The sequence below is a fragment of the Sapajus apella genome, unplaced genomic scaffold (genome assembly GCF_009761245.1).
Source record: "Sapajus apella isolate SASKATOON/1434 unplaced genomic scaffold, GSC_monkey_1.0 scaffold19, whole genome shotgun sequence".
Classification (NCBI taxonomy): domain Eukaryota; kingdom Metazoa; phylum Chordata; class Mammalia; order Primates; family Cebidae; genus Sapajus; species Sapajus apella.
The window spans coordinates 18,226,844-18,251,608 of record NW_022436959.1 but is presented as its reverse complement, the minus strand read 5'-3'; the positions used below and the strand labels follow the sequence as shown (position 1 = coordinate 18,251,608).

Sequence of the window (24,765 nt, the reverse complement as noted above, 5' to 3'; positions counted from 1 at the left end):
TCATATTTTTATCCATGTTGGTTTAGGAGATAATAAATAGTAAAACTATTTTAGTATAATGGGTGTTACATACAAAAACCCTTGTATTAAAAATTAGCTGGGCATGGTGACATTGCCTGTAATCCCAGCTACTTGGGAGGCTGAGGCAGAAGAATCACTTGAATCAGGGAGTTGGAGGTTGCAGTGAGCCAAGATAACGCCACTGTACCCCAGAATGGCAACAGAGCGAGACTCCATCTAAAAAAAAAAAAACACAAAAAACTCTTGTGTTACAGGTGCACTGATTTTATGGATCTAACATGAGGAAAACTAAAGTTAAAATAATGTGTAGAAAAGTCAAGGGTCAGAATAGGGAGGTATTCTCTATTTACGTTGAGGATGTGGATCATTTTGTCTTATCTCTATTGATATTTGATGTAAGGAATAAGTCAATTCCTTTATATGTGTCTCTGATCCTTACCTGGCTTCAAATTACTCTGAGTAAAATTATGAAAATATCTTAAAAGACTACATTTGAGGCAGCTCCTAAACATGTAAAACTTACAAATAGCAAAGCATTTATAAACTGTTAAAAATTTTTTATAAGAAGCGTGGATATAATTCCTCTAGTGATAACAAGAAAATAACTTTTCATTTAGAAGTTTTTAAGGTATTATTTACTAAGTTGAAGAGGTATTCACTGGAGGAATATTATTTGCTTACTAGGAGCAAAATATATTAGAATATGAGGGGGAAGACTAAGGAAAATGGGTGGCTGTATTTACTCTTCAGGACCCAGGAATGTTGATGGTCCCTGGGCTACACAGTTTTGCTTTATTTCTGGTTTTCAAAACTGGTTCTTTCAAAAAAAAAAATAAGAATTCCTAGATTGGAACTATTTTTCTTTCCTTTTACTTATTCAACACTTTCAAATGATTTTTTTTTTAAAGAATGATGTTTAATTTCCAGCAGAACTTGCACTGTTAGAAGAATAAGAAAAAACAACACTCTTTGGGGGTTTGTTGTTGTTTGGTGTTAGCTATTTATATTTCTTTATTTTACCTGTTTATCCTAATGTTCTTATGGTAGAATTGGAAAAAATCTAGGTGGAAAGACACAGTAAAAGTGAAAAACATTTTGGGAGTGGTGGCTCATTTCAGAACTAATCCAGGTCCTATGGAAAGGAAAACTAACAAAGGTTTTAAATGTTCGAATGTACCAATGACAGAGCTTGGAAACAGGCAAATTCCTGCAATGCTAGAGGGTGGGAGAGTGAACTGGCAGAACCCACCAAAAAGGGAATCTGGCCATTTGTATCCACAAACTTAAATCCAGAAAATTCACTTCTAGGTATCAAATATTAGGAAATAATAATAGACAGAGAAGACATTTACAAGAATGCTCTTAGCAGCATCATTTATTTTTTTTTAAAGGAGATAGCTATCTGTAAAGGGCTGATGTTGTGATACATGGATATGACGATTAGATGTAATCAAAATCACATTTGAATAATATTTAAAGTTGAGGGAAAACATTGCACCTTCTAGAATGTCAAGTGAAAAAATATCAGTATCCCAAAGTATCTTGAATTGGTTAAATATATTGAATTTATAACTGCACGGGGCCAGGGGGAAAGACTGGAAACAAATAGATGAAAATGCTAACAATACGGTAATGTGGAGTGATTCGATTTTTTTCTTTTTTGAACTTTTGTTTTCCAAACTTTCTAGAAGTATATGTTACCTATTAATGAAATGAATTCTATTTCTGAAAGCGTGATTAAGTGAATTAGGTGTTCTCACAGGCACCCGCCTATTCCTGTGCATAAAGAGGGGTGAAATAAAGTGTTGGAATAATCACTGGGGATCATTCTTTAGGATTACTAAATTTATGTTTAGGTGGGCATTATTCAATCGGGTTCCTCTCCTCAGGTACTCCCTCCTTTCTAAAAGACCCCAGTTCTGGCAGGTCACCTAGAAGGAAGATTCCTTGAATAGCATGGGGTCCAAAGTGGAGGCGGCCTCTCAGCATGGACCCGCTTCAACTTCATCTGCGTGGCAGGCGTTTTGCAAGGCGTCCGAACGCATCTCCTCTTTGGACTTTTTGTCTCTCCTGGTAGTGTCTAGAAGTCATAAGAGTGAAAGACATCTTTCCTCCCTAGTGCTAAAAATGTAAAAGTGCGCGCTCAGGCGGCACTGCTCCTAGAAAGATCCAGGCCTCTTCACACCCTCAACCCCTGGCCTGGGTAGAGTTGGTAGCCCCGGCTTTTGGCTAAGCCGCAGGGCGCCCGAGGCCCACTGCAGGCCCCGAAGTGACCCAAGTGCACTCGTCCCTTACTCTGGCTGTGGCCTGAAGGCACTGGAACGGGAAGCTTATGCTGCACTTAAGATGCAAAGCGTAGATTGGCACGCTGGCTAAGACTGACTGAACACCACTGTGGCCCTGGGACAAGGAGCTATGGTCCCTCTGGGATCGACTAGGTGGAGAGAGAAAGAGAGAGAGAGAGAAAGAAAGAGAGGGCTGGCGCACTGGAGAGAGAAAGGTAGGGGAGGAAGAGGCAAAGGAACACAGGAAGGTTGTCCCTTCTCAGAGGTCGTACTTTGTCAGCAGTTCCCCTCGACTGCTCTGCCTTCCATTTTCCCTTCTCTCAGTTCCTGGACAAGCCTTGGAGGACCAGAGAGACGATCCTGAGCCCCTCGCGGCGTCTGCTCCAGATCCTCCACGCAGGCGTCCGATGGAGCGCCTGCCGGGGATGGCGTGGCACCAACTCTTGAGGCTTTTTAAAAAGTAAGAATTTCTACTTTATTATCTCTATGAAAAAAAAAAAAAAAAAGGTAAAGAGGAGAGATTAGATTCTATAGACGCTCCAAAGTCTGCCATTTCCGAGGAGGGTTTGCTTCCCACCCAACCAACCCACAGAAGCAGCCTGGACGGCCCCTCATCCTAACGAGCTCTGACTTCCCGGCTCGCCCCTGACCCCGACTTCACTTAGGGCGCGCGGTCGCGTAGGTAAGAACTCTACAGCAGCCACTCTGCTCGGGGGTCTTGGAGATCTTACAATCCCTAACCCGAGCTCCAGAAGGCCAGACGTTCTGTCTTGGGCGTCCTCCTTACCCTCCGGCCGCACCCTGTGCCCGGTCCTGACACACCCCAGCCCGAGCGCGCCCAGACGAGGAAGGCGCAGACTCTCCCCACCCGGCTCAGCCGCTTTCCTTCTTCTCGCAGCTCTCCAAGAGCTCGGTCATGAAGGAGATGTAGACGATGGCCAGGCGGAGGGTCTCGATCCGGGACAGCCTTTTCTCATAAGCAAACGTGGGCACCTTCCTCCGCAGCTGGTCAAAGGCCTCGTTGAGGTTGAACATCCGCTTCCTCTCGCGGATGTTGGCGGCCTGGCGCTGGGCGTAGGTGATCACCCTTTTCCTCTTGGGGCGGCCTAACAGGGAGGCGCCTCTGCCGCGCTCCTCTTCCTCCTCCTCTTCCCCGTCCCCCTGGTCCACTTCGCACTCCTCTTCTTCTGGGCCCCGCTCCTCAAACCGCGCCATCCTCCTGGGTCTTCCCTCTCGGAGCGCAAGGGCTGGGTCCCTGAAGGAGACCCCGGGTGCGAAGTCGCAGAGAGGGCGTCTCGGGGAGGACAGGGACAGGTCTGCAACGAAGCCCAGCACTGTGGCGTCCACGCAGCTCTCCGGATAGGACGCCATCGCTTCGGCTTGGCCCTGCCTCTCATCGGTTTTCCTCAGGGAGGGGCGAGGCTGCTGGTGGGGATTCTTAACAGCCTCGAATCTGATGGGGCACCATCACCGAAGGCCAGGGAACATTAACTATTTATAACCAAGCTGATAACAGGATTAGTTGCAGCGATAAGGAATGCTCTGACAACATCCCTCCTCTGGAAGCTTATGGAAGATGACAAGCTTGAGCACGCATGGAAGACTCAAAGGGACAGGCCTCCAGTTCTCAGATCCTTTTCTCTGCGCCACCCGGGACAGTTCCTTCTTGGCAACAACCCCCAGCTCTTACCTGCTGTGCTTTTTGTGTCTCTCCTCACCCCTGCAGCCAACTAATGTTCTCTAGGCTCCTTATCTCATGTAGTTCTTTAATTTCGTTTTGGATTTTCAAAGCGAGGATGTTTTCCAGCGCGATGGCTTCTCCTTGACTTCAGGGTAGGAGTCTTGAATCTTGCCACCATCTGCCAATGGATGTGGAGCAAGTGCATGTGCTTTTAATGATGTCCTGAAGAGGGGCCCTGCCTGCCTGGGATCGAGGGGAGTTGTTTGTCTGGTATCCCAGTGCAGCGGCTGCTGAAAGGCAAGACCTTCCATTAGCTTAAGTAAGCATGGCAGGGGGGCCGAGAGTGCATTCCCCAGAGTCGCTGTTGGAACCGGCTTTCTTTTTCTTTCCAGGGCATCGCAAACAGCTCTCCTGCCACGTTACAAACCCTGACTTCTAAAGTCTGTTTGGACGCAATCAGCTTAACAATTGAGATACTTGACTTTCCTTTCCTTACTTTTACCTCCTAGTCATGTAAAATAGAGGATTTTATTCCAAGAGGAAAAGTTATAATGGCAATAAATTGAGAAATTTAAGCTCAGGACATGTTCTATTCTCGGGCTTTACTGTATACTTTTCAGTGTGGGGACAAAGCAAACTCTCCCCACAAACAAAACCACTTCAAGCTCCTTTCAGAAATGCGATTTGCCCTTGATAAGCCAAGGAGTCAATCAGCTCACCCTCTGCTGAGGAGTCTTCCGACTTTTAAATTGCGGATCGAGTATTTTTTTCTGAACAAAGAAAAAACCTAACACTTCCATCTGGTGTATTTTCCTCATTGGTTTGTGTTGTCCTACAGTAAGATTTAAGAGCAGAAACAATGATTTATTGCATTATATTTAAGGGAGATTTTGGCTATCATTAGGTCATTATTTTTTGAGATAAGAAAGATTTTAAATTTGGCATGAGAAAAATAAGATTTTACTGATTTTATATTATCTCTAGTATCCCTAATATTTTAACAAAAGGGTTCTTTTTTTTCCTTGTTTGCCAATAATTATATTTACTTAATTAAACAGTACTGCGTAAAGATTTATTTAAAAGACCCATTGGGTCAAAGTGACAGATTAGAAGATAATTTTTAAGGTAGATTAGAAGAAGCAGCCTAAAAAGATGAATGTAGAAACATTCCTTTTCAAAAGAGGACCGCTGAGGACATCAGTCCCTATGAAGGGGGTAAGTTGTGGCTATGATGGTTCACTCAGTACATTGGACAGCTCCCAGAAACCGCCTATTTCTAACAGGTAATCTCAATTCATTTTGTTTTTCCCAGCCTCTTGGTGTGTAACCAAAACAGTATAACTTTGAATTCTTCTCCTTCTTCTTCTTCTTCTTTTAGCCCATTTGTGTCTTGTGTCTCTCGATCTTTTAGTAGATTTTATCTTCTTTTGCTTGTGTTTACCCTTCATTCTCCAGTTTGCATTGTGATAACTCAGTCAGAGAATAATTGAAATTTGTGATCCCGGAAGATGTTAATGAGACTGAGATCTTGGATATTACTTCGTTGATTTTTACTAAACTTCTTTCAAAGGGAAGTCTGAAAAACAAAAACTAATAGGTTTGTCAACAGTGGCTATGAATCTAGTAAATGGGAGAATTGATTTTTGTTTCAAAAAAGTACTAACATCCTTTCTAACCCTTGCTTAAATTAATATGTTATTAAATACTTGGGCAAATTTATTGTTGATTTTTAAATTATGTTAAATGCTTCTCGGTGACTTATTTTTTATTCCTTTACAACCCTATTTGCAAGTGGATTAAATGCCTCAATCAAGTGAGAATCTAGTTTCACAATATAATACATTGGGGCACTTAATGAAGGAAAACATAGTTGATACTTAAATTTAAAATGTCATAAAATGGGGGTCAGAAGCTTTCACGAGACTGTAAAGGGACAGTTTCTTTGGACTGAACTCCTTTATGATTTTAGCCAAGGGAATGTCTCTCCCTCTTTTTTCTTTTCTTTTTCTTTTCTTTTCTTTTTTCTTTTCTTTCTCTCTCTCTCCCTCCTTCCCTCCCCCCCCCTTTCTTTCTTTCTTCTTTCTCTCTTTCTTTTCTTCTTTCTTTCTTTCAACAGAGTCTCACTCAGTCATGCAGGCTGGAGTGCAGTGATACAATCATAGCTCACTATGACTCAAACTCCTGGGCTCAAGCAACTCCCACCTCAGCCTCCTGAGTACCTAGGACTGCAGGCACTGGCCATCACATCAGGCTAAATTGTTTTGTGTTTTAGAGAGAAGGTCTAACTATTTTGCTCTGGCCTCAACCAATCCTCCAACCTTGGCCTTCCAAAGTGCTGAGATTACTGGCCTGAGCCACTGCATCTGGCAGTGAATAGAGATTTCAGTAATCATATCTCAAAAGGAACTGTAGCAAAAGTAATGGAAGCAGTGCCCAGAATTGGGTTGAAATACTGGTATGAGAGTATTAAGAATTTTAAAAATGTCCTAATAAGTACATCTACAGCAAATATTTTTAAATGTTTTTGTTTTTATTTCATCATAAAAATCCCAGGATAAACACTTCTGTTTATACCACAGTCATTTTGTTTATCTTACAAGGCTATAATCATGCTAGTATAATTAAAGTAAAAAATGTTAAAACCTAAGTTATGATAATGAGTGCTTTTCATTTATGATTATATAATTAATAATTATAATTATTTTATTTATAATTTAATTATAGCAAGAGCAGTAAATTTATAAAGTACCAAGTGATGTTACAGTTCATCTCATTGGAGGGAACCATTATTTTCATTTCTAGATTTGAAAGTTAAGAGAGAGAGGTTCTTTAAAAACTCCACTGAGCACTAAAAGCAGCTAAGTTTAACCTTGATTCCTCTGGATTCTAGGTCTATAGTTTATAGTTATTCAGTGACCTATAGGGAGGTGTTTATAAAAAGTTTGATAACTCCTTCACAAATTTTGCTCAAAATATTTCAAGAAATGATTATGAAATGACAATCAATTTTGCTTGTTTGATTATCTAGTTTATTTCTGTTGACCATTCCCATTAGACATTAAACATTTTGTTTATACTATTATGTTAAGAATAGAAGCAAAAAAAATGACCAAGAATAACTTGCACCATAATTCTCAAATGAGCTGAAGCCTGGATTTAAGGGTGCTAAGGGGAAAAAGGTGGATAAATAAAGCATCCAGGAAGTAAAACAAATATATAAGTCCCCCCAATTTTTAAAACCATACCTTTCCTTTTCTTTTTCTTGTCCCTTCCTTTATTATTCCAGAAACATGAACTTGTAGGGCAAATGATAAAGATATGACAAAGGTAGATGTTTGTCATGATTGTAGGAGAAAGGCATAAGAGGTACTCCTGCTGCTGACCTGGAGAAGGTACCAACGTCTTCTTTCTATTCAATTTCAAATTATGTAGGTCATGGCTGATTTAGAGATAGAAGAATATATAATCACCTGTTTTGTTTCTTTCACTTCATATTTTAGGTAAACTTATTTTTGAAGTTCAGTGTATATACTTTAAAATTCACTAATCGTATATGTGCAGCTTCATGAATTTTCAGACTGAATGTATCCATGAAGCCAGTGCCCAAATCAAGAAATGGAATGCTTTCTTGAAGTTTGAGGTAATGTAAAAACAGATAAGCCTTAGGTTCATAGCTTGAGACTATTTCACAAAGTGAGCATGCCCATGTAACTAGCACACAAGACAGAAAACAAAACATTACAAGCATCCCAGATGACCTCCCCCACAATCTTGTGCCCATATTCAATCATTAACCACACCTCAAAATATTGCTATTTGATTTCTGAAGTTTTTGCCAATTTTTGAACATTTTATACAAATAAATTATATTCTGGATATGCTTGTGTCTTTCAGTAAACATTTTGTTTATGAAATTTGTGCATATTATTCTCATAAGTGAATAATTTCACTGTGTAAATGTACCACTATTTATTTGTTCCTTCCTTTTCTTGTTGATGAACATTTGGGTAGCTTCCAATTTTTAGTTACTACAAATAGCAGTATCATGAGGTTATTGTACATACTTTTTTGTAAGCACAATTATCCTTTCTTGTTTGGGATACACCTAGAATTGGAATAGTTTATGCATATGTTCAGTTTTGGTGGTTACTATCAAATTGTTTTCCAAAATGGTTGTAACAATTTGCACTGTCACAAATGATGTATTGGAGTTCCAATTTCTTCTCATCCTCACCAATACTTGCCAGTTTCTATCTTTTTAATTCAAGCTGTCTTAAAGATGTGTATGGGTATCACATTGCAGTTTTATTTGCATTTCCCTAATGATAAGTAAAATTGAGCACCATTTCATGCTGGCTGATTAGGTACTGGCTCTTAAAGTACTGCTCCACTGTTTTTTGTGGATTTTTCTAATTTGAAAAATTGATTTATATAAATATTCTGGGTATAAGTTCCATGTCATATATATGTACTACACATATCTTCTCCCAGCTCTTTGGCTTTCCTTTTCATTCTCTTTATGGTACATTTTAAATTTTCATTTATATTTTTCCAAATTTTTTATGGCGGTAAAATACATAAAACATAAAATTTACCACTTTACCTATGTTAAATACATTCATAATATAGTGCAACCATCACCATCATCCATCTCAAGAACTATTTTAATTTTATAAAATGGAGACTCCATATTTATTTAAAAAGTAACTCCTTATTCTCCCCTTTCCTCAGCCCCTGGCAACCACCATTCTATTTTCTGCCTCTATAAATTTGACTTCTCTAGGTAGCTCATATAAGTAGAATTGTACAGTATTTTTCTTTTTGTGACCGGCTTATTTCACTTAGCATAATGTCCTAAAGAGTCATTTATATTTTAACACACATTAGAATTTCCTCTTTTTAAGGTTGAATGATATTCCATTGTATGTATATCCCACATTTTGTTTAACCATCCATCTGTTGAGGGACACTTTATCCAAACATCATTTTGAGATCCTGCTTTCAATTTTTTGGATGTGTCCCAGAAGTGGAATTGCTAATAATATGGTAATTTTATTTTTAGTTTTAAAAGTAGTTTTGTATTCTTTAACCAACCTCTTCCTATCCTCCCCTCCCGCTACCCTTCCGAGACTCTGAAAATCACAATTCTGTTCTCTATTTCATGAGCTCAACATTTTTGCACCCACATATAAATAAGAACATGTAAATTATTCTGTGCCTGATTTATTTCGTTAAACATAATGTCCTCTAGGCTCATTTGTACTGCTGTCGAGTTTTAGTTTTTTGAAGAAACACTAGACTGTTTTTCACATTGGTTCTACCATTTTATATTCTTACCAACACTGTGCAAAGATTCCAGTTACTCCACATCCTCACCAACACTTATTTTCTGTTTGTTTGTCTAGACAGTAGCCACCTTAATGGATGTGAGGTTGTATCCTATTATAGTTTTGATTTGCATTTCCCTAATGGTTAGTGATGTTGAACATCTTTTTGTATGCCTAATGGCTTTTGCATATCTTTTTTTTTTTTTTTTGAGAAATGTCTATTCAGGTCCTTTGCTCATTTTTTGAATTGGGTTGTTTGTTTCTTTTTTTCCAAGACCTTTACTGGAAAAAAATTTCTATGATTTATTCTATGTGTTATACATTTTGAAACCTGGTACATGTCTGTAAAGTATTCTGCAAAAAATAGTAATTGTTTCTTTATGTATACTTAAGTGAAAATAGTTCTCTATATACCTTGGATATCAATCCCTTACAGATGTATGATTTGAAAATACTTTTCTCATTCTGTAAGTTGCCTTTTTTCTCTAATAATGGTGTCTTTTGATGTGCAAAACTTTCACATTTTCATGAAGTCCAATTTGTCTATATTTTCTTTCGTTGCATGTGCCTTTTGTGTGGTATCCAAGAAATCACTGCCAAATCCTATGTTGTAAATCTTTTGCTCTGTTTTTTTTTTTTTTCTAAGAGGTTATAGTTTTAGGTCTTATGTCTAGGTCCGTGGTCCATTGCGACTTAGTTTTTGTATATGGTGTTAGGTAAGGGTCCAACTTCATTCTTTTACATGGGGATATTCAGTTTTTCTGATGCTGTTTGTTAAAAACAACAACAACAACAACAACAAACTATCTTTTCTCTATTGAATGATCTTGGTATCCTTGTGAAAAATCACTTGACCATATATGTGAGGGTTTATTTCTGGTCATTCTATTCTATTTCATTGGCTTACTTGGCTCTTTATGCAATTACCACATTGTTTTGTTTACTGTAGCTTTGTAATAAATTCTGAAATCAGGAAATATGAGTCATTTAATATCTTTATTAAATTACATTAAAAGAAGTTCTTTTCAATGTAGTCAAAATTATTTTTTCACTCCTTAGTGTTGTTTATCTCATGTTTTAAAAAATCTTAACATATTTTAACATCATGAAAATATTATTTTATGCTTTTCTCAAAAAGCCTGTTTTTTCTTTAATATTTAGAACTATAACCAACCCAGAAATGATTTTTATATGGTATGAGTAATAAAGGCAGTGGTCAAAATTTATTTGGTTTTCAACTGAGACAGAAACATTTATTGAAAAGACTATCATTTTCTTATTAAACTTTTATGAAAATATTTCTAAACTGAATGAGAACTTTTTCTGTCCTTAATAGTGCTAAGAAAAAAAATCAAATATAAAAGGAAATTAAATCTAGGGCTTGTCTGTACTTTGAACTACATTTGTAGTTCAAAAATTCTTGCTTATAGTCAAACTTATTTCTTGCCATTTTAATTATAATCTAAGTTCAAATAAAAATAAGGGCTTTTAGATTGCTGTAGTTCAAGATTTGCCTTTTTCTTTAATGGATGAAAAAGTAAATAATTTAGGTCATACAGGTCACGAATCTCTGTTGCAACTACCTAACTCCAGATTCTTAGTACAAAAGGAGCCATAGACAATATGCAAATGAATAAGCATCACTGTGTTCTCTAAAACTTCACTTACAAAATTAGGCAGTGGGCTGGACTTGGCCCTTGGGCTACAGCTTTCTCACTCCTATTCCATTTATTGAGCCTATCTCCAGAGTCCCTGGTACCCTGGTATACCTACTATGGATTCTCGCCAAGATAAGGCCATCAAAAATATAAGTGAATATGAATTTGTTGAGTGTATATTACAATTATGTGTATATTTGTATCTCACCTGGGTTGGGGGCGGTGAAAAGAGAATATAAACATATTTCTGAAACAACTAAATCTGTAGCTTCTGTCTTTGAAGTTACACTGAGGTGTTCAAGAGAGTAACAAGAAGCAGTTCTGCACAGGAGGTGTGCATACCTGTTTAAAGTTACCAGTGCAGAGACTGAATGCTTATTTTCATCACTACCAAGAAACACCAAATTTGATGATCTGCTATTTCAAATACTAGTATTAGCAGGTTGTAGGTGAATTACATTTAACTAGGAATAAGAAAGGAAGAGGTAAAGTTATTGGACAGAGCAGGCTTTTACAGTGTGAAGTGCTTCTCATTGCTAAGATGAAGTAATCTCATTGTCTAGTGTTGCCAAATTAAATGATGTAGTCAATTGCTTATCCTGTCTACCTACGCTGCCTTCTTTGTGCCGTAGATCATCTGGCAGAGACTGCACGTTGTTCCTCAGTGTCTACTTACTCTTTCTGCCTTTTGGTAATAGAACCACCATAAATATTTTTACCCCACTACCTCGATGCCGGTGGGATATGAGTGGAATTGATACGTGCAACTTAAATTTGGCCTTTTGGATAGGAAATGGTCTGCCCGCTGCTAGGTTTTGTTGCCTTCTTCCCATTGCCTAAAATGTGGAAATGTTGATAGTAAGCTAGAATTAGCCACGGAGCAAAGGATAACACTGTATGGCAAGATTTGGAAAGTTTTTTTTTTTTCTGTAAAGGGCCAGATAGTACATATTTTAGGTTTTGTAGGCTGTATAGTTCAGAGCTGATAACTTGCAGCGAACACCAAGAACAAAGTACTCAGACGGTTCCAGCTGAGCCGAGAGGGTAGCTCTTCCGGGAGAGTCCACCACAGCATCCCTCCACCAAGCATTTATTGAAAGGGCTTGGATTGCTAGAAACATCCACTAGATGGTCATTTGAGGTGGGTTGCTGAGGCACCTGTGACCTTGTACACACTCAAACTGTGTTCTCAGGAGGCTGTTTTCAGCGCTCCTTATCACACCACACACTCCACTCCCTGTCCTGTTTTTAGGGTCAAGGAGTTTTCATTCCATGAACAAATAACATACACAGTGCCTCAGTATTTTTCCATGTCCCGGCCTCAAATGCCTCATACATAGCTTGACTATGTTGCCATGCACCCCCAACATCTCCCCCTTGTTTAATTCTTAAAGGATGCTGGTCATCCAATGCAAGGTAAGCTTCTATAAGATGCATCGGTGGCAGCACAGAGCCATCTGCAAATGCCTAGCAGACAGATACGAAAAAGATTAAGTATAGCAGCCGTCACCAAAATGCCTATGTTTAACCCAAACAACAAAGTGTTTAGGTTTAACCATTGAAAGCCTTTTTGTAATTGCTGAAGGGTACTTGTTTGTAATTGCTGCGACCATTCTTCAAGTTGTTTCTTTAATTCATACTCAAAAGTGGAAATTTGAGAAGACAAATGGTCATAATAAGTCCCTTGCAGATTTGCTTTTCTAAATAACTGCAAGGTAGAATCTCCTTCCCAGCTCTGGGTTAAATTTACAGGCAGCCACAATTCTGCATGCCATTTTAAAATCATGACATAGGTTATATTTAACTGTTTAACATGTTCATGAGACAAGCATGTAGCATACCAGCTACTGAAAGAGACTATAAAACTATAAAAGGATTGATTCTGCTCTATGTTAGGAAATCCTTGCCCAAACAGAAGTATATAAGGGTGCGTAGTACAAATCAGGACTGCATCGTAACATTATTGTGCAAAGAGAGGGTATAGTTGCCACCTCTAGTAATATACTCACCATGTGAAAGAACTTGTACAACAAAGAAAGGCCTAGTTTTCAAATCTGGGTATAAGCAGGGCTTAAAGCTTGTTTTTCTTTTGGTTGTAATATTGGTCCTGAAAGCTTGTACTCTGCCCAGGTGATAGAACTATTGGAGGGACTCCCAAATCCTATAATCTGATTTGCAGACATAAGATAACCATGAGGACCCCAATCAAGTGAGGTGCCATTATCAAACCAAGGCCCTTGATGCAGCACAGGTTGTCCACACAGAGACCAATGGGCAGCCTCAAACTTACATGGCCAGTCCCTGCTCAGATGGCATATAGGAAGACCAGGCACTTGTGTAGCTTCATTGAAGGCATCAGTAAGATTAGTAGTAACAGCAGAAATAAAGGTCAAATTTACAAGCTTAGTATCCTTTTTGAGCTGATAGTAAAGATATTTCTGAGGAATAAGAGTAACACACCTGTCATGTGCTATTGTGGAAAAACAAAGATGGGGATTACTAGACAATAAAGTCAAGGAGTCATTACGTTTAATCCTTCTCAAATTTTCAGTTAAGGGGTAAGACTGGAGCATCTATTGACCCCCTGTCTAAGAAATATCATTAAATGAAAAAGGTGGGTCAGCATCCCACCATGTAGTAACATTAAAAACGAGGGGATTTAGAATATGACTCTAGTAAACATGTGCTTGAACTGATCCCACTTGACAAAGGAGAAGAATTGCCAGCCACCCTAATATCCATGCCTGTCTTACTTTCTCAGAAGTTTCCCCAATTACCACCAGATACATAAGAAACTAGTTCCCTGTAGTTTCAGGTGCTTCCATGGTGGCAAGCTGGATAGTTGCTTGTTGATCCAGTCTCTTTCACTGTCCTCAGGTAATGTCAGGTGCCTTCCAAATTATTACCATCAATGCTGATCGATTCTCCAACGACATGTCCTTAAAGTGAGAGACTTTAAGTGTCCTTAAAGTGAGAGCCCCATATTTCCCCTTTTCTGTTTAAGATATACTTTAAGAGTTTGATGAGTTTATTCAATAATAGCCTAACCAGTTTAGTTATAGGAAATGCCAGTTTTATGTTGTATGTGCCAAAGTTGCAATGCATATGTAAATTGAGCACTAAGTAAGGCTTAGTGTTAGTTTTTATAGTTTGTGGAAGGACTAAAGTCATAATAGATTTAAAGAAATGAGCAATTGCATATATGGTTTTTTCTTCAGTCCGGGGGGGTAGCATGTATCAAGTTTGTGTAAGTGTCCACAGTAATGTGGAGAAATTTCAAACATTCAAAGGTTGGATACTGAGTAACATCAGTTTGCCAGATAGAATTAGGCACCAAAGCTCATAGGTTAGCATCAAGCCCTAAGGATAAAGGAGAGAGAGAATGCCGTTGGCAATCAGGTCTAGTTTTAATAATCATGTGAGCTTGAGTGTCAAATGAAACTATTGTTTAAGACAGTGAGCATTCTCATTAAAAAAGCATGATCAGCTTGAGCTCGAAAAAATGCAGAAAAGTCTGCAAACCACATTTGTGGTCATACTAGAGCATCAGCTGGAGCATTCCCTTCTTATAAGGGACCAGGTAACCTATAATGAGAGCGAATATGTGTGATACAAAGTTGGTGACAATGGGCACAGAGGAGCTCTTGCACTTCAAGAAACAAGGCTAGCAAAGATTCATTAGTAATGCCCTTCACATGTGCAAGATCTAAAAGAATAATCCTGTACACTGCATCAGCAGAATCACTAACTATATTTATGTTTTAGTGAGGAAAAGTTTGTAAGGCCAATATTAGGAGTAAGTTTGTAAGGCCTAACTCCACCTGTTGCATAGTTTTAAAATGTTCCTGGATTTTGTGCTACCAATTTTGCATGGCATTTTGCCACACTGTAGCTGTATTTTTAAAAAAATTTTTCCTGAACTATTTGTAGAAACAGTGGTCACATGAAGTAAAGGCTCAGAGACAACAATAGATACAAATTTAACAGGCACAGTTTGTAAAAATTCAGGAGCTTAGAAGTTGGTAAATGGAAGCTGACGTTACCAATAAAGTCAGCCATTGCTACTTGCCAATTAAGATCACAGTATAGGAGAGTATGAAATTATTCCTTGCTTAACGGTAGGAAAAGAGTAGCAGGGTCATATCCTGATAACTGGACGCAACGTCAGCGCTGCTTTATGAGAAGAGAAGCTATTAAGTCTGTAGTCTTTAGTATATACTTACAGGGGTTATGAGACCGTTATATAACATATAAAATACAGAAATGGCAAAATATAAAGCTTACCTGTTAAACTAAGGCATGAAAGGGATGGATATTTTAAGTGATTTTTACCATATTTTGGCCTTTGAAAGTCATTAGAATGTGGCTGCAAGGTGCCAGGATAATAAACCTGCATTGAGTTAGCTCAAGTGTGTAAAAACAAACAAACAAACAAAAACCAAAAACTTCTTTACATGTCTTTAGGTGCTGGCCATTTAGGTGCTGGCATTAGTCTTTAGCTTTAAAATGTCTTTAGGTGCTGGCAGTAGCCTTTAGCTGGAATGCCTTAGAAGTGAGCTTGGGAAAGCAGGCTGTGGCTGGTTTCTTTCCATCTGCGCAGGGCTCATTAGGCAGCCTCTCTTTCTAACAGCCTGCCACGTGTTGCTACTCTTGCCTTGAGAGGAAGGAAGGAAGACTAAGTAGTAGCAAGAGGCCAGAGAATAAGCTGGTGGTAAAGTGTGTGTAAGTGCAGAGGCAGGAGGCAAGAGGGTAGCAGGCTGGAGGAAGACCACTCTCCTTATCTTCCAGACGACCTGCGCTTGGAGCCAACACTCTTAGGTAAGATACTGAAAATATTACTGGCTTTTTATTATTTTCACCACCCCCAAGCAGAGAGGCTCAGGGGAGGAGCAGACGTGCAGCACAGGGTCTGCTGTGAAGTCTCCCAGCCACTGTGTTTTTAAACATTTTATAAAAAAGCGAAACTAACATTCCTTACTGCTGCGTCTGTCTTCTGAAGATGACAGCAGCTGGCATAGCTTGTCCACCTCAGCCTAGTTAGCATTTAACATATGGCTTTGGGAGAGCACCCTTTATTAGCGGGCTTCTCCCCCAGAGCTCTGTACGCTAGGCTGCTCCCCACCCCTCTGCCCACCTTAGGCTAGTAAGGTCAGGGTGCACATGGACTGTTTCTTAGCCCTTTCCCCAGGGGGCCAGGGAAGACAAAGAATTGTTTGTCAGCTGAGACATGCGAGGGGTGGCAGGGAAGGGCAGAAGTAGGAAAAGCAGCAGCGCAACAAGCAGCAGACCCCTTTCTGGGCCAGTTCCTAAAGCACGTGACCATCGTGAGGAGGATTCTCAGGACCGGGCTGGAGCTGCCTGCAGCTACCCAGGGACTTGGTCAGTCCTCCATCACCGCAAACCCAGAAAGGGGCAACTTGCCTAGACTGCCAGTGACTAAATGGGCACTCCATGGCATCTTAGCAACTCTCCCGCTCTAGGTCTCTGTGGGCAGCAAGAAAGTCAGAGCTTTCTAGGACAAAACCCAGGAGGCAGCATGCAGCTTTCCCTTATACTCCAGGGAAACAAAAAAGACAAGGCCAGAAAGGCTGATGCTGGAAGTAGGGAGTGAGAACTTGCATATTAAAAAGACAATCATAATCAGCCACTTTTCTTCCTTCCTGGAGGCACCCCTCCAGCAGGGAAGTTTGTCAAGGGGCCGTCACTGAAGACACGTTCATTTGATTATATAGATGTTTGCTGACCTGAGGTCTTATCCAAGAACCAACCCTTGGGTGGCCTCCAATCTCCTCAAGGGGGATGGGAGGCACTTTTGCCTGAACGGGGCCAACAGAGGCAGGTCCCTTTAAAGGTGGAAGAAAAGAAAGCAACAGTTCTTTATAGAAGGAGGAAAAGGCTCCAGTCTGTCCTGATAAGGTATCCTAAGGATACTCACTAGAAAAAATACATTCTTTATTCCCCATAGAAGGGAATAAAGTAGGGGAGAGAAGTCTCTCCCTGTTGTTCTGGTTTTTCTTTCCTTCTCCTTTAAATCTCCTAAATTCCCTTCAGGTGGAGAAGGTGGGCGGTTTGACTCACCGCAGTCTGGTAGATAAAGAGGATACAATGCAGAGCGTGCCAGCGCCCAGGTGGTCAAAATAGTAACATTAGGAAAATGACCTTGCTTATGTCCTCTTTTCAGACAGCAGCCTACCTGCTCCCATAACTCTAAGGTTCCTTGATCAGTAAACCAAGGGCATTCCTGCCAAATTAAGAGTATAAGCTGATGTAGAGCTCCAGGCTCTACAGTACACTGGATAGCCTTAAGTGGCTGTTGCACTGTCTTGAAAAATACTTTCTGCTCTTTGGTCATTCTTGACCCATGATAACTTAGCCCCTGATATCTTACGCCTGCATCCTGTCCTCCTGATGGGAGTCAGGACTGTCCCTGAAAACTGATGAGCTCTTCTCCTTCATGTGTAAATTCAAGGCGGTCATGTCAAGGTCACCAGTTGCAGAGCTTATAGTTTGCAGTGAACACCAAGAATGAAGTACTCAGTTCCAGCTGAGCTGGGCTAGGGGGAGCTCTTCCAAGACAGTCAGCCCCAGCATCCCTCCACCAAGTTATTTATTGAAAGGGCTTGTATTAACCACAAACATCCACTAGATGGTCATTTGAGGTGGGTTGCTGAGGCACCTGTAACCTTGTACACACTCCGACTGCATTCTCAGAAGACTGTTTTTAGCATTCCTTATCACACCACACACTCCATTCCCTGTCCTGTTTTCAGGGTGAAGGAGTTTCATTCTATGCACAAATAACACACAGTGCCTCAGTATTTTTCCATGCCCAACCTCAAATGCCATGTACATAAGCTTGAATATGCTGCCATGCGCTGCCCACGTCTGGTCTCTGCTACAGCTACTCAAGTCTGCCACTGTAGTGTGAAAACACCCTAGACACTACATAACTGAATGGGTTTAGCTATTAAGAACTTTCTTTACAAAAGTGGAATGAAGGCAGAATTTGGTTCTAAGGTCATAAGTTGCTTACACCTACCTTAGGGAATGGCAGAACAACAGAAAACTGGGAGTTAATATGACCTGTGGAGCAGAGCTGTAGCTCTCAAATGCAGAGTAAAGGTGGGAAACAGTATACTTTTAGTGTATCTCATATCTCTTTATTAAAGTGGTATGTTTTCTGCTAGCACCTAAAAATCCAGAAGATGATTTGAAGATTAAACAGATAGATACGCTTCTTTGCATGTATTTTTAAAGCATCATTCATAAAAACTGCTTATGTCATTACTTTTTCCATCTTGGGATTTTTCTCTTCCCATTAAATAATTCCATTTCAGTTAGGCTTTGGGATAAATCTGTCTTTCAAGTTTTCAATTATATTAGTTCTTACATGAGTTGTTTGAACCCTCTCCAAATTCTTTATTTCTTTTTGTGAAGTTGGAAAATTAGACAGGTATAAAGAAAAAAATATCCCCCAGGATACCATAAACTACTATCCTCAAATAATTTTTTTCTCATTTCCTATACTATATCTTGGTATATTATTTTTAATAGTGACTTTTCTTTCTAACAAATGTTATAGGTTTTACATTAATCCCTAAATCTATAAGTTCTTGGTATATTTGAAGACTAAATGCTATATGTGTAATTTTGTATTTTAATATTGTTTCAAAAGTTTTTGCTATTATGCTATTCATTTGTGATGTGAAGAAAGTATTAGTGTAAGTTGAAACACATGAAACTGACAAAATCGATCCATTTTTAACCTAAAAAATGGGCAGTTTCATTTGATTGAGCCAATATATTAAGGGGTACATGAACAAAATACCAAAAGCATTGGCAACAAAAGCCAAAATAGACAAATGGGACCTAATCAAACTCCACAGCTTCTGCACAGTAAAAGAAACAGTCATTAGAGTGAATCAGCAACCAACAGAATGGGAAAAAATTTTTGCAATCTACCCATCTGACAAAGGGCTGATATCCAGAATCTACAAAGAACTTAAACAGATTTACAAGAAAAAAACAAGCCCATTCAGAAGTGCGTGAAGGATCTGAACAGACACTTTACAAAAGAAGACATACATGAGGCTAACAAACATATGAAAAAATGCTCATCATCACTGGTCATTAGGGAACTGCAAATCAAAACCACATTAAGATACCATCTCACGCCAGTTAGAATGGCGATCATTAAAAAATCTGGAGACAACAGATGCCGGAGAGGATGTGGAGAAATAGGAACACTTTTACACTGTTGGTGGGATTGTAAATTAGTTCAACCGTTGTGGAAGACAGTGTGGAGATTCCTCAAGGATCTAGAAATAGAAATTCCATTTGACCCAGTAATCCCATTACTGGGTATATATCCAAAGGATTATAAATCATTCTACGTTAAGGACACGTGTACACGAATGTTCATTGCAGCACTGTTTACAATAGCAAAGACCTGGAACCAACCCAAATGCCCATCGATGATAGACTGGACAGGGAAAATGTGGCACATATACACCATGGAATATTATGCAGCCATCAAAAACGATGAGTTTGGGTCCTTTGTAGGGACATGGATGAACCTGGAAACCATCATTCTCAGCAAACTGACACGAGCAGAAGATCAAACACCGCATGTTCTCACTCATAGGCGGGTGTTGAACAATGAGAACACATGGACACCGGGAGGGGAGCATCACACACTGGGGTCTGTGGGGGGAAATAGGGGAGGGACAGTGGGGGGTGGGGAGTTGGGGAGAGATAGCATGGGGAGAAATGCCAGATGCAGGTGATGGGGAGGAAGGCAGCAAATCACACTGCCATGTGTGTACCTATGCAACAATCTTGCATGCTCTTGACATGTACCCCCAAACCTAAAATGCAATAATTAAAAACAGGTACTCCCACTTAATTAGAAAGTAAATTTTAAAAATATAATTTATATATTAATATACTACTTGCATTAACATAGATTAGAATTATGTTATCCTATTGCACAGTAAATTAATTGCAAAGTAAATTTAATAATATAAAACTTTTTGTAAAACAATTTTATTGAATGCTTATGATGTGCTTGGTCTAAGCATTGATCCAGGCATTGATCTAAGAGTTTGGTATAGATTAGTGAACAAGATAAGTATCTGAATAAAAAAATTCTTTATTTTGTTGAAGGTGGTGAATGCTATGAAGAAATTGTTCAGTATAAAAGTGATCAGGAGTGCTGGAAGTTGGGGGCAAGTTGCTACTTTATATAGGGTTGTTAAGAAGAAGCACGGTATTTGAATAAAACTCGAAGGCTGTAGGGAGTTAGTTAGGTGCATATCAGGTGAGAAGTTTCCAAGCAGAAAGAACTGACATTTCAAAGAAGATAAGGAAGAAGAATGCTGGGGATTTTGGAGGAACATCACAAAGGCCACTATGAGTAGGTGATGAGGTCAGCTTGGAAACAGGAGTCAGGATTATACAATGAAGGTCCTTTTAAGCCATTTAATGATCTTGGCTTTTACTTTGAGTAAGATATAATCCATTGAAAACTTTTGATGATTTACTTGCAGTTTAAAAGCATTCCCTCTGGCCAATGTGTTGAGAATAGGAACTCTGGGAGACAAGGAGGGAGAGGGAAACCTGTTGAGGGGCTGTGCAGTAACCCATATTGGTAGTGAGTGCAGTGATATAAAGGGATTGTGTTTCAGATATAATCTGAAGAAGATTCAGCAAGATGTTTTGATAGATTGTATGTAGAGTGTGAAGAAAAGACAATAGTCAAGAATGATCTCAAAGTTTTGGCTTGTGTAACTGGAAAGAAAGAGTTGTGATCAACTGACATAAGAAAAACCCCAGGAAGAGGAGATCTGGGCATGGCAAACAGCAGGAGATCGATTTTTTGAGCACTTTAATGTATTTATTTGACAGACAAGTGGAAACTCTGAGTAACTTTCTGTCTCTCTCAGGATAAAAGTAGTCATCATGTCTTACAGGGCGCTACATATTAGACTATTTTTTCCACGCTAATACCTGTGAGAACACATCACATTTTTTTCCCTTCTCCCTCACTCATTTTTTAGCTATGTATGTTTCCTTTCTGTTTCTCTCTCTCTTCCTCTTTCTCTCTTTAGAAAGGGTCTCACTCATCAACCAAGCTGGAGTGGCATGAACATGGCTCGCTGCAGCCTCAACCTCCTGTGTTCAAGTGATCCTCCCATTCAGCCTCCCGAGTAGCTGGGACCATAGGCATGTGCTACTACGTCTAGCTAATGCTTTATTTTTTATAGAGACAAGGTCTTGCCATGTTGCCTAGGCTAGTCTCAAAATCCCGGACTGAAGCAATGCTTGTAACTCCTGGACTCAAGCAGTTCTCCTGCCTTAACTTCCCAAAGTGTTGGTGTTACAGGTGCGAGCCACTGCACCCAGCCAATCATTTCTCAAATATTATCTGACTCAGTGCCTTTGCATTTCTGTTGCCTCTGACTGTAATACTCTGTCTCAGATATTTACATATCTCACTCTATCACTTCTATCACTCTAATAAACAGGTCCCTTGATAATACCAGTTTATCAGAGAAGCACTCTACTTTATAAAGGCTGATCCCTTACTATCCTATATACATTAGTTCTTTCCTCCTTTTTCTTGTACTCCCTAACACTCTTACCTTGCATTTTTCTCCATAGCATACAAACCACCTGACACAATATATATTTTTGTCTTTACTTGGTTAGTTTTAATTTTCTTCACTAGAATATGAGTTCCAAATGGTAACCATGGAACTGCGCTGCTCAGATTTTTCTTTCAGCTTCAAGGATTGCAATTAATTAACATGTTTCTATTGCAGTGTCTTAGAGAGCCAATACAGTACTCAAGCCTAGACCATGCTCTTTTTGGATAGCTCAACAGAAAAAGAATATTAGGGCTTGATCATTTCTGCCCAATGTGGGACTTCTCCAAAAATAATATTTGCTCCAGATCTCCCCATTGTCTTTGCTGAGACTTTTTTCAGTTCTGCAACATAGTCTGACTCTCTTCTTGCTTAGTCCTGATTCCTTCCCTTTTTCATTTTATAAATAGTTTCATATTCTAGCCTCAAGATTCATGTCATTTCTGTTTCTTTTACCTTTATATTTCACAAGATTTACCATCCTATTTCTCACCCTCCCCAAATCTCTTGCATTCCTGACTTGGTCTTAGGTCTTAGTATGTTACTCATGAAGGCTCCAAATGGAAAATAGCTGTTACTGGAGTGCTCTAAGTAAGTAGTAACTTGGGTTTTAGGTATCGGGTTACTGCCCACATGGCTGACACTGAGAGCTTCATCCTAGATGGTGGACAGAACAAAGATAGTCCCTGGCACAGAGAAGTGGTACATTTGCTAAAAACTTCATTGGGGTGACTGGAAAGGATGTTCCAGTGGAGGGGATTATAGTGGGAGATGTAATAAAAGTGTGGAGGATGCAAAGGATAATGGTATTGAATAATTGTTAATAAATTACAATGATGTCTTAATGAAAAATGGTGAAAAGTGGCAATCAGTTAACAAATAATTTTTTTTAAATGTGAAGGCCAAGTTTCTTATCTCCTGCAGTGGGAGAACAGAAAAAGCTGAAAACCCAATTTAGGACTTGAGTTGTTGAGTTTCAAAAATGATTGAATGATCCACCAAGATAGCAAAGGTCCTGTTGAATTACAAGCTATGGGTGCCAGGTGGACTTTTTGGAGTCCTGTGTCCAGGGATGAGCAGGCAGGAGGTAAGAAGAAAAGACAGCAAACTCTGATGATCCACTTTGGTGCCTCCTGTCACCCATGCTCAGTCATGAATGAGGAGGATATGGTTACACCAGACTCATACTTCTCAGGAAAGCTAGTTTGAGCTACACCACAAGGTAAGCTCCCAAGACCAGCAGAGATGCCTGAGGTGGGGAAAACAGAATATGGAGTGGAAAAGGAAGACAAGGAGTATCCATTGTAACTGCAAGAACTGCAGTAATGGTGTTATAGATGGTTCCACTAACCTCTCTCTTCTAATTTTTTGCTCAGGAAAAGAGACTAACAACTTTCAAGGGGCCAACCCTCAACACATGTATAGAGAGGTGAATCACATAGCACAAAGAGTGAACTGTGGCATTGGTAGAGGTACGATGCTCAGATATCTATTCTAGGAAGAAATTGTTCAGCTCTAAGGAGTGCACTTAGCTGACTGCCTTCAGCTGAAGCATCTACAGAATCTGCTGCAACTTTCAAGCTGAGGACATGCTCTTCTCACTGACTTTCCAGCCAATGACTGAGCATGGCGATAGTAGTAAAGCCTGGCCATTTTTGCCCAGTGTGAGACTCTTGTAATAGAAAAGCTCCGTGCTGTAGCTGTCTCTCGCATTGGCTGAAACAGTGTTGCATCTGCAGCACAGTCTAGTGCTCTTTCTACTTGGTTTTACTTCCTCCCTCTTTCTTTTCACAGATGTTATATCATTATGACAGTCTGAAGCCTTTCTTGCCCAATTCTGCATCTTCCCTCTTCATAGCTCATAGACATAACACTTACCCTTATCCCACCACATGTATTTACCTCTTGTATTCCTAACTGCTCTCTGTATGAGGGCAATAGTTATCTTTTAAATTCTCAGCTACATTCCCAGTGTTTTAAACAGTGTTTTCCAAGTTAAACAGTCATTAAATAAGTAAAATTTGAAAATTGTAATCTGAGTTACACATGATAATTATCTCCTTTCTCATTAGGTTGTAAGCGCTCTCAAGACTGGTATGATAATTATAATAATAATTATAATATATAACATATATCATAATATTATCATATAATAATTATTATTGTCATAGCAGTCATGAGATACAGTTACTGAGCACTTACTATATGTTAAGTGCTGTGCTTATATTACCTCATTTCATACATATCATAACCCTGTGTAGAAGGGTCTCTCCTTTCCTCATTTTTAAAGCAACTCTCCAAATGATTGAGTTCACAATGTGCAAGTGCCCAAGTATCACTTTTTTCAATGATGAATACTGCAGTCATTTCACTATTTTCATTAAATAACTTTAAGCAATGATACCAAGGGTATTATTTATACTTATTTCTGTCCTATATCATCTCTTCTAAATGTAAAGGATTTACTTAAGCTTAAAAATGCTGGCTGTATCAGAACTAACAACTTCAAATGGAAGGCTTCCTAACCATTTTCCTGCTTCTGGACTCACCAAACTTTGGGCAGGGTTTTCTGGTTATCCTGCCACTGTCTTTAACTTCTTTGTGGCTTCTGATAGCTATCATTTGAGGATTACAGATTCCCCTTTGGTTAGTATCATGGATGGAGAAAACCATTAACTTGGTGGAAGCCATTACTTCTTGATCTCTGTGGGTCCTGAAAGATGATGACCTTCAGGAGCATGCTCACAAGCGTTGCTCTGTGCCAAGAGAAAATTCAAAATTTTGAAATAAATTTCCCCTCACTCTATCCAAGCAGTCTTAAAGTTATAACAATCATCTTGTTTAGCAAAGTGATTTGATATACTCTTGTTACCTTCTTCCTAGAGGACAGACTCAAGAAGACCTCTTTCAATACATTTTCTTGGGATTTCATGCAGTATTCAGATTGAATTTTGAACTTACCCTGTTTTCTTTATTTGAGAGCCACACTGGCTCCCCTACACAGCATTAATTTAAAGACCCCTTAGAACCAACATACGCACACCCAACAGTGGCTGCTGGATCAACAGAGCTGTCCTGGAGTCTTCCACTCCCTTTTTAGCCCACCTCTGTATACAGCCTCAGCCTTTCTCCCTATCTCCCCAGTCT

The 24,765-nt window shown here is 39.4% G+C and overlaps 1 protein-coding gene and 1 long non-coding RNA gene across 2 annotated transcripts in view; one reads left to right on the top strand and one right to left on the bottom strand.

The window, feature by feature from the left end:
* Positions 1-21,183, top strand: part of LOC116557547 — a 42,226-nt gene extending 21,043 nt beyond the window's left edge. Inside the window, exons 2-3 of the long non-coding RNA XR_004271569.1 lie at positions 15,603-15,790; positions 21,082-21,183. This is a non-coding gene — a long non-coding RNA (uncharacterized LOC116557547). The remainder of the gene's footprint in view (positions 1-15,602; positions 15,791-21,081) is intronic.
* On the bottom strand, positions 1,339-4,408 carry FERD3L (Fer3 like bHLH transcription factor). The gene has a single exon (XM_032287043.1). The coding sequence runs from the start codon at positions 3,675-3,677 to the stop codon at positions 3,180-3,182; it is 498 nt and encodes a 165-aa protein (XP_032142934.1). The 5' UTR covers positions 3,678-4,408; the 3' UTR covers positions 1,339-3,179.
* Positions 21,184-24,765: the final 3,582 nt, after the last annotated feature.

What these genes read in the sequence shown, in the direction of transcription:
- FERD3L (XM_032287043.1), bottom strand. Translation starts at nt 3,677, where the DNA reads ATGGCGTCCTATCCGGAGAGCTGCGTGGACGCCACAGTGCTGGGCTTC.